The sequence below is a fragment of the Camelus bactrianus genome, chromosome 18 (genome assembly GCF_048773025.1).
Source record: "Camelus bactrianus isolate YW-2024 breed Bactrian camel chromosome 18, ASM4877302v1, whole genome shotgun sequence".
Lineage (NCBI taxonomy): Eukaryota > Metazoa > Chordata > Mammalia > Artiodactyla > Camelidae > Camelus > Camelus bactrianus.
Genome location: NC_133556.1, coordinates 14,651,230 through 14,665,550, shown reverse-complemented (window position 1 = coordinate 14,665,550; position 14,321 = coordinate 14,651,230). Strand labels below are relative to the sequence as shown.

The window sequence follows — 14,321 nt, the reverse complement described above, 5'->3', positions numbered from 1 at the left end:
TGGGATGCAGTTGATACCAGTCATTTCCACCTGCCCACTGCTCTTTTATTTTAAAAATTAATTAATTAATTTTCATTCTTTCTTTTAAAATTAAAACATATAATAAAGCATCAGGATTTTCCTTTGGGGAATTATCCATTCTTTGTCTCTGAGGTCAACAACCCTTATGGTGGGCACATGCCACCATGGCCCAGCCAGTCAGGGTGCCCCATACCCCTCACTACAGTGTAGGGTTTAAGGATGCATATATGACACACAGAGTCAGTGCCTCCCTGGACTTGCTGTCAGGAAAGAGGCTTTTTCTCTGCAGGGCTGACTAAACTGGGAGTCTGTGAACCTGAATCTGCTGGGGGCTGCCATGAGGAAAGATCCTGCCTCAGACTGGAGCTGAGAGCTGGAGAGGGAGCCAACAATCTTGATGATGACTTACTCTGAGCTCCTGGATCTAGCTATTCCTGAAGCAGTTAATTCTGAAATGTTCGGTTTCATGAGCCAATCCTCTTTTTTAGCTTAAACTATGTGAGTTGTATTTCTACTACTTGTAACACATCCCCTCTTCTGCCTGGATTGACCTCCACCATTGATTTCCAATGTCAAAAAACCACAGACTAGATTTTTAAAATCATGATAAAGTCAAATAGTATCATATTGTGCCAGATGCCAGTAGAGAGAGCACATCAGGAAGAAAGAACAGTGTGAAAACAGAGTAGCTGCTTGGTCAATATTTACTGAGCTCTGACTCAGTATGTCCTAGGCATTGTTCTACAGCAGTATCTCCAACAAAGCCGACAGGAAGTTCTAGCTTCATGCAGCTTATACTAAATGGAATAAAATTGAAGTTGAAATTTAATCAAATGTAAAATGCTAAATCTATATAAATACTGAATCACTATGCTGTACACCTGAAACTAATATAGTAATTTTTATTGTAGTATAGTCAGTTTACACTGTTGTGTCAATTTCTGGTGTACAGCATAATAGTTCTGTCATACATATACATACATATATTTGTTTTCATATTCTTTTTCATTACAGGTTATTACAAGATATTGAATATAGTTCCCTGGGCTATACAGTAGAAACCTATTGTTTATCTATTTTATATATAGTAGTGTGTATCTGCAAATCTTAAACTCCCAATTTATCCCTTCCCACCCTCTTCCCCACTGGTAACCATAAGTTTTTTCTCTATGTCTGTGAGTGTTTCTGTTTTGTAAATAAGTTCATTTGTCTTTTTGAAACTAATATTGTAAATAAGCTAAAAAAAAAAAAAAAGCTTAAGCATCAAAAAACAAAAAAAAAGCCTGTATGTACCAGGTACTTTTCAACTATTGGCTCATTTAATCCTCACAATAACCCTATGTTGTAGGTGTTATTATTAGTGTTCATTTTGTGTGGAAGAGGAAACTGAGGCCCAGAGAGGTTAAGGCTTTGTGCCCAAGGTTACAGAGCTAGTAAATGGCAGCTCAGGGATTTGAACCCAGGACATCTGGCTTTCTTAACCACTATCCTATACTGCCTGGTAGAGCAGTTAGCTTTTTCTAAGTCTTCTCTATATGCCAGACACTGTTCTAATGGCTTTACATGCATAAAGTCACATAATCCTCAAAACAGTCCATTTCACAGATGAGGAAACTGAGGTTTAGCAACAGTAGCAGAACTGAAATTTGAACCAAGACAGTATGATTTGTAAGAACACACTCTTTTTTTTCCTCAGCTTTATGAGGTATAATTGACAAATAAAATTATAAGTTATTTAAAGTGCACAATGATCATCATAGCAAAAAAAATTTTTTATTTCTTTAATTTTGTATCTATATGAGATGATAGATGTTTACTAAACTTACTGTGGTCATCATTTCATGATGCATGTAAGTCATATCATGCTGTACATCTTAAACTTACACAGTGCTGTATATCAATTATATCTCAATAAAACTGGAAGAAAAAAATAAAATTGAGGGAAGGGTATAGTTCAGTGGTAGAGCGCGTGCTTGCATGCATGAGGTCATGAGTTTGATCCTCAGTATCTCCATTAAATAAAATTAAAAATAGTAATAATAATAATAATAATAATAATAATAATAATAATAATAATAATAATAATAATAATAATAAATAAACCTAATTACCTCCCCCAAAACAAAACAAAATAAAAATAATAAAGTACACAAAGTGATGATTGTGAAAGAATTCCCCGTCAAGTTAATTAACACATCCATCACCTCATATACTTATCTTTTGGGCGGGGTGAGAGCGTTTAAGTTCTATTCTCTTAGCAAATTTCAATGACACAATACAGTGTAACCAGCTACAGTCACAAGAGTCTACACTTGAAACCCCTAGTGCCTACAGCCTCTAATGAATGAACAAAGAAATGAGGAGGGGTCAGAAAACAGAAACCAGGCCCAGAAATGAAGGACAGCAAGAGGCCCAGCCCTAAGGTCCCACATCCAGTTGGTGCTGGGTTTCAATCTTAATAAAGAGATGATCCCCGCTGCGTTCACTGACAGTGTGATGAGCCCTGCTTGCCCCGCCCCCACCCTACAGTCCGACAGCTGGACCTTTCCGTGTTCCCCAGCACCAGGGATCTTGCCAGGGTGACAATGATGAGCAGCACAGTTCAGAAGAATATAGGGAACAGAGACAGAATGAGAGGGTGGAGGAGAGGAGAGGACATGGGCAGATCATCGTTTGCAAGTATTTTCTCCCAGTCCGTAGGTTGTCTTTTTGTTTTGTTGATGGTTTCCTTTGCTGTGCAGAATCTTGTAAGTTTAATGAGGTCCCATTTGTCTATTTTTGCTTTTATTTCTATTGCCCTGGTAGACTGACCTAGGAAACCATTGCTATGATGTCAGAGAATGTTTTGCCTATGTTCTCTTCTAGGAGGTTTATGGTGTCCAATCTTACGTTTTTAAGGAGACGGGCAGATCAGCGTGTGGGCCGAGGAATTCTCCCAGCCCCCAGGGCTCTACACATCCCTCCACCAGTAATCTCATGGCCATTCCTCCCAATTCTGGAATTGCTCACCTGTCCAGGGGTAGGAATATACATTCCAAGCTTTCTCAATCAATACCAGGAAGTCCTGAGGTGCAAAGAGGTAGATGACAGCAGGGATCTTGCAGCTAGTGAGGGAGCTGGGGTAGAGGTCAGAGGTCAGAGCTATGTCAGGCTCCCCCTCCCCCTTCTCCACCTCCCTAACCCCCGTCCTGGCTCACACTCACCTCTGCAGGTGCAGACTGGCCCCCTCACCAGGACCCCTCTAGCAGAGCTGCTTGGTCAAGACTTCAATGCCGTCATCACTTTCCTTGCTGGTCTGAGCCACAGAATGCAACTGTCCACCTGGTTTGGGAGGAGGAGAGTGGGGCAGGCCCAGGCCACTCAGACAGAAGCAGCCAAGTTACATGGACACCCCCATCCCCAACATATACAGACACACTTTGTTCTCATTCTGAGGGGAAGCAGACATCAGCACAGACATCCCCAAAATGGTCCAGACTGCGGCAAGAGATGCAGAGGGCCTGGGGCTCCTTGTGAGGAGAGGGAGATTCCTATGAGGCATCTGAGGAAGCTTCCTGCACAAGAGAGCCACTGACCCAGGCCATCTCCAGCTGTGCCCCAAAACAGCTGACAAACTATTTTCCTTTTGAGCCTCAGTTTGTGTATCGGCAAAATGGGGATGAGGACTGTATTTGCCTGATGAGGTTATTGGGAGGGTCAAATCTATTGGATAACTGGATAGGGGAAATGATCCCTAGCCAGTAAAAAGGCAACACTAACGTAAAGAGTTATTGTTGAGAATCAGTGGAATTCAGACAGGGAGTAATGAGAAAAGAAATGTCCTTAGCAAAAGGATAATGTAAAGCAACACTATTTCTTCTTCTGTTTTTTTTAATATGGCAGAATAATTCTTGTGTGTGTGTGTGTGTTAGTTTCATTCGTAGAGCAAAGTGATTCCATATATATATATTCTTTTTAAGATTCTTTTCCATTATAGGTTATTATAAGATATTGAATGTTGTTCCCTGTGCTAAGAAAGACTGTTTCTGACTCATTCATTCATGAATATTTATTGTGCACCTTCTTAGAGCCAGGCACCAGCTCTGAAGAAGAGGAACCAGAGGGCACTTACTCTAAGGTACAGGTGATTGAGGTCCTGGAATACCACACTGAGGAATATAGACTGTTTAAAAAAAAAAAAAAGAACATGGACTGTGTCAAATAGGCAGTGGGGAGCAATGTTAAGAAGGATGGTGACAGAGAGGATTTCCTTCAGACAACTGAAGTGTCTCCTGGGGGATTGCGCATCTCTTGCACGGAGTTGAGCAGCAGCCCCTGCCTGGAGGGATGGTGGGGTAGGACCTAAGCAGAAGAGAGGACACTTAGGCCTCCCTGCCTGGCCCCCATGGCCCTGTCACCACCCCCCACCCTCTGCCTGTGGTCGGTCACTCAGCCTCCAGCCCTCATTTCCTCAGGTTTAAGTGCCAGTGGTCCCCTCCCCTAACCCTAGACAACAGAATAATAAGTAAAATATATAGTATGTTGGATGGTCCTATGTACTCTTTTTTGTTTGTTTGTTTGTTTGTTTTTTGAGGGGGGAGGTAATTAGGGTTATTTATTTATTTATTTAAAACGCCTTTAAATGGAGGTACCAAGGATTGAACCCAGGACCTCCTGCATGCTAAGCATGCATTCTACCACTGAGCTATACCCTCCTCCCGGTCCTATGTACCCTTAAGAAAATAAACAGGAATTTTAGCATGAATCACTCCCTAACTTCCTTCGGGTCTTGGCTTAAATGCCACCTTCTCAGTGAGCCTTTCCTTAACAAACACTTTTTTTTTAATTGTTTATTTTTATTTGTTTATTTATTTTCTGGGGGAGGTAATTAGGTTTACTTATTTATTTAATTTTTAAAACTTTATTTATTTATATATTTATTTTACAATATCATATTTTTAAAATTGAAGTATAGTTGATGTACAATATTATATATTACAGGTATACAGTATAGTGATTCACAATTTTTAAAGGTTATACTCCATTTATAGTTATTATAAAATATTATAGTTATTATAGTTATTATAAAATATTGGCTATATTCCCCATATATTCTTGTACCCTATTTTATACCTGATACTTTGTATTTCTTAATCCTCCACCTCTATCTTGCCCCTCCCCCTTTTCTCTCCCCCCGGTAACCACTAGTTCCTTCTCTATATCTGTGAGTCTGTTTTTCGTTGTATTCACTAGTTTGTTGTATTTTTAAAGATTCCACACGTAAGTGATACCTTACAGTATTTGTCTTCCTCTGTCTGACTTATTTCACTTAGCATAATGCCCTCCAAGTCCATCTGTGCTGTGCACCAAAAACTAATACAACATTTTAAATCAACTGTGCTTCATTTAAAAAGCAAATAAACAAACAAACAACCCATTTAAAATATGGGCAGAAGAACTGAATAGGCATTTTTCCAGAAGAGGAAATGCAGATGGCCAATAGGGATATGAAAAGCTGGCTCAACATCACCAATATCAGGGAAATGCAAATCAAAATCACAATGAGACACCATCTCACACCTGTCAGAATGGCCATCATCAAAAGGAACACAAATAACAAATGTTGGCAAGGATGTGGAGAAAAGGGAACCCTTGTACACTGTTTAACCAACGTTTTAAATTGCACGAGCAGTGCTGAAATTCTTGTTCTGGTTTGTTCACTTGTAATTGTTTGTCTGCCCCCACTAGAATGTAAGCTCCACGAGGAAAGAACTAGTTAACCATGGTATCCGTAGCTCTTAGAATATCCCTTGGCTCAAGAAATACTTGTTGCATGAATTCTTTCCTCAGACACTTAAAACAACAGTAACAACTTTCCAAACCAGTTCTCCAGAAAAGAGATAACAGGATAAATTGCACAGAGTGGGTATGAACATTCCATGAAGTGATTAATTTTATAACGTAAGTGTTTTGCCAAAGTTGGAATGGGGACGTGTTCAGACGAGGACGGAACAAGAGGTCAGGGGTTATCTTCTGATCCCACAGCATGAACTGCTTTTATAATCAGAAAAGCAAAGAAAACCTTGTTTTACGAAGAAAAGTACTTCTGGTTGACAGAGACCTGGGTTCTGGGTCCAGCCTCTGGGAAGAGGTCTCCTCTGTCAAGGCTGGGTGCTTGCACAGGGACTTGGGGGGAGTGGGGAGCTCTTGCTTCTTTGCTTGCTCCCTTGGGACTCCCTGAAGACCACAGAACTTTCTAGAAAGCTTGGGCGTGGGTGTCAGCACACCTGGTATACTCCTGGCTCAGCTTGTGACAGGTGGTGAACCCATGATCCACATTTTTCCCTCCTACAGGGCTTTGGCAAATATTCAGTGTCATCACAAAAATCGTTGTGGCTGTATAATATTTTTATATAAAAACCAAGGTGGAATTTCCCCCATAATCCTTTTACGCTTGTCCCATTGCTGTTTAATCGGTGAGGGTTTTCGTGGCTGAAGTCAAGGGATGTCACTGAAGTTTCCTTTTCAGTTCAACAGCCTTAGGGGACTCAAGGCGCAGATAATCATGAGGACACAAGAGCAAGGTGGATGGAGTAGGTGGGTGGGGCAAACTTGGAAATACTCCAAGTCAAGGAAGGAACGAGGAAGTTTGGAAAGGACACAAAGACACCTTAGAACAGACACATCCGTGAGAAAGGGTTCCTGTGTGCTGACTGTCCTGAAGAGTTTGGTGAGATCAGAGGATGAAAGGGACTGAACCCCATTTTTCAGGTGGACAGACCCCAGAGGTGCCCCTACGCCCCAGGGTGACACAAAGCTTGTGGGAAGTGGCCTAAAGCACACAGACTAAGAGCAGGGACGTTGTGGGTTGACAGTAAAGAATAGACAGGAAGCGGGGTAGAGCTCAGTGGTAGAGCCCTTGCTTGGTGTGCACGAGGTCCTGGATTCAATCCTCAGTGCCTCTGTTAAGGGGAAAAAAAAAAAAAAGAATAGACAAAAAGGACAGGAAGGCAGGAGTGAGGACATCTTGGCAGATACCAGAGCACCAAGGGGACATGGAGGCCAAGAAGATTCATGCTCTTTCTTGACTCTGCTCCTGAGAAACTCTGGGAAAAGGAGAGGAAAAAAAACACAAACTGGCCTCTTCAAACACCTACTGCTGGCAGAAAAGGAGCGGGAAATATCAATCCAGTTAAACAACAGACAGATCGCATTTCTTGCACACCTATGTTTCAAAACCCTTGTTTTGTTTTGCTTGAGGTGAGGAAGGAGTTAATTAGGCTTATTTGTTTACTCATTTTTGAAGTAGGTACTGGGGATTGAACCCAGGACCTCATGCATGCTAAGCATGTGCTCCATCACTTGAGCTATACCCTCCCTGCTCCGTACCCTTGTTTTAATAGAGCAATCATATGATGCTCACTATGCATTTTACAACCTTAACTCATTTAATTACAGCAGCAATCCTACATTGAATGTTACTGGCACTCTTATTTTACCCACGGGGAACAGAGGCATAGAAAGTTCATGTAACTGGCCCAAGGTTGCACAGATAGTAAGAGAGCTGGGACTCGAAACCACAGAGTCTGGGCCCATATCCCATGCTATCAGCTGCCACTTTGCTGCCTTCTTAAATTCTTTTTCAGGTACCTTCCTAAATGCTTGAAAGGCACAGTTTCCTTGCATTCTCAAAACCATTCCAAAAGGTGAGTGTTTACAGATGAGGAAATTAAGATGCAGGGTAAACAATAACTTGTCCCAGGTCACAGCCGAGTTTGCAGGCAGGATTTAGACATACATCTGGGGGACCCTAAGGCTGGCCTAGTGACTCTTGCTGTGTAACAAATCAGCCCCAAACACAGTAGTATGAAACAACCATTTAATTATGCCCCCAGATTCTGTGGTTTGGGAATCAGAGGTGACTATTCTCTGCTCCACAATATCCTAGACCTCCTCTGGGAACACTCAGTTGCTGGCAGTGACTTGACAGCTGGGGCTGGAACCATCTGCACACATGTCTGGAGGTCGGGGGTGGCTTTCAGCTGGGACTTCAGTTGGACTGGAGGCCAGAACACTAGTAACACGTGACCTTTCTATGTCATCTTTCATGTATGTTCTCTTGGACTTCTTCACAGCAGAGTGGCTGGGATCCAAGAACTTCTGAGAGCAAAGTAGACGTGCAGGGTGTTTTATATGATAGCTCCATTTCCGCTGTGCTCTATCAGTCAAAGTGGAAGTAGACATAGAAGTCATCCCATGTTTAAAAGGAAGGGACATAGTCCTGTGCCCCACATTTGATGGGGTGGTGTCAAGGTCACACTGTAAGGAGACAAGTGGGGTGGGAACTCCTCCTACGACCATCTTTGGTAAATGCAATTCTCAAACTTCACTGCACATTGGAGTCACTTTTCCAAGTCCCAATGCCCAAGCTCTACCCCAGACCAATGACTCTCTGGGAGCCAGGAATGAGTATTTTCTTTAACTCCCAGGTGATTTTACAATGGGGCCTTCTCCCACTTATGCAAAGCTCTTGGCACAGTGTCTGGCTCGTGAACAACCGTATTTTCACCCTATGACTCTTCACACACAGGGTTATTGCAGGGAGTGCACAGGCCAACTTGAACAAAGTTACAGTTAGATGTTTATTTTCACTGTTATCTTCTAATTATGACAAGTGATGATGGGTTTCCATTTTTGGTGGTTCTGCCATTTCTTTAAAAAAAACTTTAAACTTAAAAAAGGTAAGAAGGTAATTTTTAAAATACTAAATGAATAATGGTGTAGTTCGCGTGCACATGGGCAGAAATCACAAAAGTGCTGAGTGAAAGGTGTAGCTGGGAAAATCCTGAGGCAGGTAATCAATAGTGATGTCTATGACTATGGCTCTTACTGGTGTCACCTTTAAGAAGTGCTGGTTGAAAACCACCTTTGGGTGATTCTGAAATTTTAAAAAGTGTACATCTGAGAGCAGGCAGAGAAAGCAAATAAAGGTTCTCTGCAAGGAGCAAGGAATACTTTGAATCTTGGCCACCTGCCGGGAAATTTCCATAAGCTCCTGGGGGGAAAGAAAGATCAGTCAGCTCTCCAGCTCTCCAGCTCTCAGGAGGAACCCAAGAAATTGGGAAAACAGGTATTACATACAACCAGGAGACGACAGAGAAAGGATGTAGGAAAGGAGGGGGTGGAATAGAAGAGGGAGGTTCTGGAGGTTCTCATCCTGACTGGATCCCTATTCCTTATATGAGTTTAAGCCAGTCCTTTCCCCCTGCCCACTCCCCATCAGGCCTTGCTTTCCCCTTCTGCAAAAGGGAAGGAGTGGGGCTCTAACCCTCAGGATCCTTTCAACTGAACATTCTATAATTCCAAGAATTGTCTGATTCCTCAAACAGCCACTTAAAAGCCTCGCTGGCATTGGCTGTGTCAGGGAAGGGCAAGGCCAGGAAAGACCAATCAGAGGCCAGGAGTGTGTAGCCTCCTGGCAAACGTTAGAGGACCCATTCATTATCCAGGGAGTGGCTGCATCCAGTGAGGGACACAGCACTTCCCCACCTGTTTTCTCCTTTGAAGCTGACAGAAGGAAGGAGAGTCTCACCAATTGACAGGTGGAGAAAATGAAGCTTAAAAGAGTAATTGACCAGAAATTAACTAGTGTCTAGGAGTCCTCATTGTCAGTATGCAGTTCTTCTCAGGCATGTAGTAAAAAAGGGAAAAACTCAGGAGGCAGGGTATAACTCAATCCCCAGTATCTCCATTTAAAAAATATTTTTTTAAAGGAAAAACCCAGGCTTTGAAAAATCAGTGGGCATTTTTATCGTGGGCATCTAATAAATATTTTATAGTGGGCATCTAATAAATATTAACTGAATGAATAAACAATCGGTCATGGAAAGAGGGTTCGAGGGAAAATCCAAAGGAGCTGTGCACCAAAATAACTGAGATTCTGGGCATAGTCTTGCTGTGGGTGCCATCCCAGAGAAGGTCTATCCCTGGGGTAGAGGTGAGGAGTGGGGTGGTGGAAGGCATGTCGAAGAAGACTTTGAAGAGCTGAGCTTTGCAGGATGGATGGAATTAAGAGTATCTCAGATAGAAATGACTAGAAAAACAGAAGGTTGCTCAAGGAGCAGGTGGGAAAGTCAGATTTCAGCTCACATTAAGGCATTACTCTGATCCAGCAATCCCACTTCTGGGATACCCGGAGTAAACTCTAATTCGAAAAGATACATGCACCCCAGTGTTCATAGCAGCACTATATACAATAGCCAAGACATGGGAGCAACCTAAATGTCCATCGACAGATGACTGGATAAAGAAGTTGTGATATATTTATGCAATGGAATACTACTCAGCCATAAAAAAGAATAAAATAATGCCATTTATAGCAACATGGATCATCATTCTAAGTGAAGTAAGCCAGAAAGAGAAAGAAAAATACCATATGATATCACTTATATGTAGAATCTAAAAAAAGAAAAATAGGACACTATGAACTCATCTACAAAACAGAAACAGACTTGCAGACATAGTAGACAATCTTATGGTAACCCAGAAAAGGGGGTGGGAGGGGATAGATCTGGGAGTTTGAGATTTGCAAATGTTAGCCACTATATACAAAAATAGATTTTTAAAGTTTCTTCTGTATAGCACAGGGAACTATGTTCAATATCTTATAATAACCTTTAGTGAAAAAAATATGAAAACAAATATATGTATGTATATGCATGACTAGGATATTGTGCTGTACACCAGAAATTGACACACTATAATTGACTGTACTTCAATTAAAAAAAAAAAAGGAGTTACTCTGAGAAGGTATCAGACAACCCTAAGGCAGTGAGTTTTTTATCCTAAGTGGTATTTGAGCAAGCAGATGTAATCCCAGTGTGAAGTGGGGTGAGGTTGGACTAGATGACTTTTAGTGTCTTTCCCAGGTCAGAGGTTCTGGAACTGTTGCTAGGCTGGACTCAGGGGAGGCTGAGGATAAAGTTCTTAAAGCGTCAAGCTGGTTTTGATCTGCTGTACATCTGCTACTGCTCCAACAGCTGCCTTATTCCTCTGTCCATATTCTTGGGTTCCTAGGGATGAGGGTATCGCCCAGTGGTAGAGCGTATGCTTAGCATGCATGAAGTCCTGGGCATGCATGAGGTTGTGGGTTCAATCCCCAGTACCTCCATTAAAAAAAAAAACCCTCATATTCTTGGGTCCCTAAGAATAATTAACTCCAAGTTTTGCAGCCTAGGGCTTTTATGGAAGGGACAGGAAAAAAGGAAAAAGACTATGTCCAGAGCCAGACTTAGGGGTTTTCTCTGCCCCCATCCCTTGTTGCTTGCTACTTTTTTCTAATATTCACTCTCTCCTGCTTCCTTTAAAATAAAACCCTGCCTTCCCCTAGTTTGGGCTAGCAGGTGGCTAAGCAGTTAAATACTACCTTTCCCAACCTCTCTTGTAATTGTGTGTGGTCATGTGTCTAAATTCTGAGCAGATGTGATGTGTTCTGCTTTTAGGTTATGCCCTTAAAAATAAATTAGCATGGACTCGCCTGGTCCCTTCCCTACTCCCTTTACATGAGCTGGATGTAGATGAGATGGCAAGTACTGGAGCAGCTAGCTTGGACCACAAAGTGGTAGCCATGTTTCAAGGGTGGCGGAAAAACGAGCCCAAAGTAGCTGGAATCCCTGACATAATGGAGCTGCCATTTTAGCCCAGGACCTCGTACCCTTGGAGCTGTTATGTGATGGAAAGAGACTTTTCTATCCTGTTTTGTTTGTATCTTCATTACCCAAATCTATACCTCAATCAGTGGATCCTCTCAGCTCCAATCACATCTCTTATTCCGCCCCCTATGTTCTTCTCAAAGTCTGGCTCCAAGACTGATAACACTACGTAAGAATCTTTCTCCTCCAGCTGACTTCCCAGGACTCTGTCCTGGCAGCCCCTTGGCAAAGGGACCCACCTTCTGCTTAAGGGCAAGAAGAATCCTTGAACTTGAGGCCTGAATAACTTGGGGCAAGAACCCGAACGTTTTAAATCTCGTTTTTCTCTGTTTTGCAGATGGTACCAATAAATAACATACCTTTGGAAAAGTGGTTTTATATGAAGACGACTTAATCAACAAGATTGTTATTCTAAAAATGGAGAGGAGTTGGAAAGGGGGCTTGTTCAAGGGCAGCATTAAAGAAGCAGAGGAAATTCCCTTATACCCACTAAGAAACCACAGAAACATATGCACCAAAACACATGCAAAAAAAAAAAAAAAAAGCGTACCTCTACACACCTATGCAAAATTAGAAACTCCCTTCCCAGACTCATAACCAAATACAAACACTAGCCAACAATGCTCTCATTGGTTCATGCAGACATAGGCAGGCAGAAAGGTGCACCCAAAAAGCCACACAAAGAGAGATGACAAAATAACACACACCACAGGCTGCAGCTGCTGTACTTTGTTTATTGTCACCGTCATCCAGGGAGCTTTGGTTTCTTCGGCATCTTTCTTTTTTGGGGGTGGGAACTTCATGATTCTTCCTCTCTCTATTCTCTGCCTCTTGCTCCCCATCTTTTCCTTTTTCTAGGGCCGGGGGTGCTTCCTCGGTGGCCCATTTGAGCCTCAGTCAGGTAGGGTAAGGCCTGGGGGTCGGGGGGCCAGCAGGCCTGGATCCTGCCCCCAGGTGTTGATTCCACGGTCCTGTCTCCATCGCTGTGGGGTGTCCATGCTCTGGCCTCATCTGGGGGAAGGGAAACAGGTGGTGAAAACATGGGAGGCCTGGGTTCTAACTCTGCCTCTCCTGCTTTCCTGCTCTGTGACTCCAGAGAAGGACCCTACCCTCTCTGGGCCTCAGTTTCCCACTCTGTAAACCAAATTTCACTCCAGTTGAAGAGAGTCAGTTTCCCTCTTTGCTCTTGTCACTGGGAAACTCAGAGTCAAATGAATGTCTCATTTTATTCTCTGTTGAGACCACAATTCTTGGATCCCTCCTCCCTGCCCAACCTTGCACATTCAGGCCTGTCCTTTCCAGGCAGAGGGAACTCTATTGGTGCTTGGGTCCCCCCGACTCCTTACCTTGTTCTGTCTCAGCGCTGTGCCCCTCGCTTCTTCCGCTCTGTGTTCTGGAGCTTGGTCACCAGTTTCCTCTCGTGCCCACCAGGGCTGGGGCGGTTGGTGTTGGCAGCAGCTTCTCTCTTGGTGCGACCTTTCCGGCCTCCCACCCCTGGGAACGGAGGCAGGAGTCTGAGGTGAGGTGGGCAGACGGGTGCTGCCCCAAAGGACAGGCAGGGGGCCCAGAGTGCAGGGGTGGAAAGAGCTTGGGTTAAAGTAGGGAAGTGGAGAGGGGTTTGTCACCACATAGCTTTAGGGCAGCCATTGTCCATGTTTCCTCATCTATGTGAAGGACCCCTCGATTGACTGTTGTTGCTCCAATGTTCTATGAGTGTCTGAAGTCCCAGGGTTGAGTAGGACAGGTGCTCAGTGGATGAGGGGCTAGAAGAGGGTGACTTGAGGGGTCAAGGGAACAGGCTGGAGAAAGATGATGTGTGGGCAGGAACCCAAGGATGGATCCTAGTTTGGGGAGTGGGGTCAGACTGTTTGTGAGGGTGAGCATTGGAAGTGGAAGAACCAGGAATGTGGCAGGGCCAGGCCTTACCCAGGCAAGAATGAGCCAGGCTGTAGAGGTCATATTCGTCCAGGCTGGGTTCTTCGTCCTCTGGGCCCAGGGACTGCCTGGACGGGCTGGCTGCTCGCGGGAAGGTGGCCATAATGTCTAACTTACTCTTGTGTGAGCTCTCTCTCTCTCTCTTCTAAAACTTTGTTTGTGTCTGATTTCCTGACACCTCCCAGTTCACTGGCCCCAACTTATAAAGCCACGTCTCCTCCTCCAGCCCACAGTCTGGCTCCAGCCCCTCAGGCCTTGTCTGATGCAATCTGGTCTTTTCCCAGAACCCAGCCCAGTGAACATCAGTCACGAGAGGGGAAAAGAGTGGGTCCCGAGAGTCCCAGCCCCCCTTGACTCCTCCCTCTCACTGGGGCTCGCCCAGCTGGGTATTTTTCCACAGAGGAGATCCCCGCCCCTTTTGGGGAGGAGGTAAGAGGCAGGGTCTGGGCATAAACAGTCCTTAGGATCATTGCCAGCAGGGAACTGAGGGCCTCACCTGACTGACTCCTTCCTATCCATCTCCTGTCCTCTGCTGCCCGTGTGCCCCTCCTGGGCTGAGGATCATGGCCACACAGCTCACCACCCCCATCCTAGAATTTCTGGACTTCTGGCTCAGATTCAGGGATACGACGGCAGAACATGGAGTGAAGAATGATCAGGGGGAGAGGATATCAA

At 43.8% G+C, this 14,321-nt stretch overlaps 1 protein-coding gene across 1 annotated transcript; it reads right to left on the bottom strand.

The window, feature by feature from the left end:
* Window positions 1–12,425: 12,425 nt before the first annotated feature.
* On the bottom strand, window positions 12,426–13,948 carry NUPR1 (nuclear protein 1, transcriptional regulator). The gene is made up of 3 exons (XM_010972526.3): window positions 13,638–13,948; window positions 13,058–13,205; window positions 12,426–12,722 (listed from the first exon to the last, which is right to left on the bottom strand). The coding sequence occupies exons 1-2, from the start codon at window positions 13,747–13,749 to the stop codon at window positions 13,069–13,071; spliced, it is 249 nt and encodes an 82-aa protein (XP_010970828.1). The 5' UTR covers window positions 13,750–13,948; the 3' UTR covers window positions 12,426–12,722; window positions 13,058–13,068.
* Window positions 13,949–14,321: the final 373 nt, after the last annotated feature.

Excerpts from the sequence above, each read along its gene's own strand:
- NUPR1 (XM_010972526.3), bottom strand. The coding sequence starts at position 13,749 with ATGGCCACCTTCCCGCGAGCAGCCAGCCCGTCCAGGCAGTCCCTGGGC. Across the intron at positions 13,206-13,637 it reads CCTGGCTCATTCTTGCCTGG|GGGTGGGAGGCCGGAAAGGT; the intron begins GTAAGGCCTGGC and ends CTCCGTTCCCAG.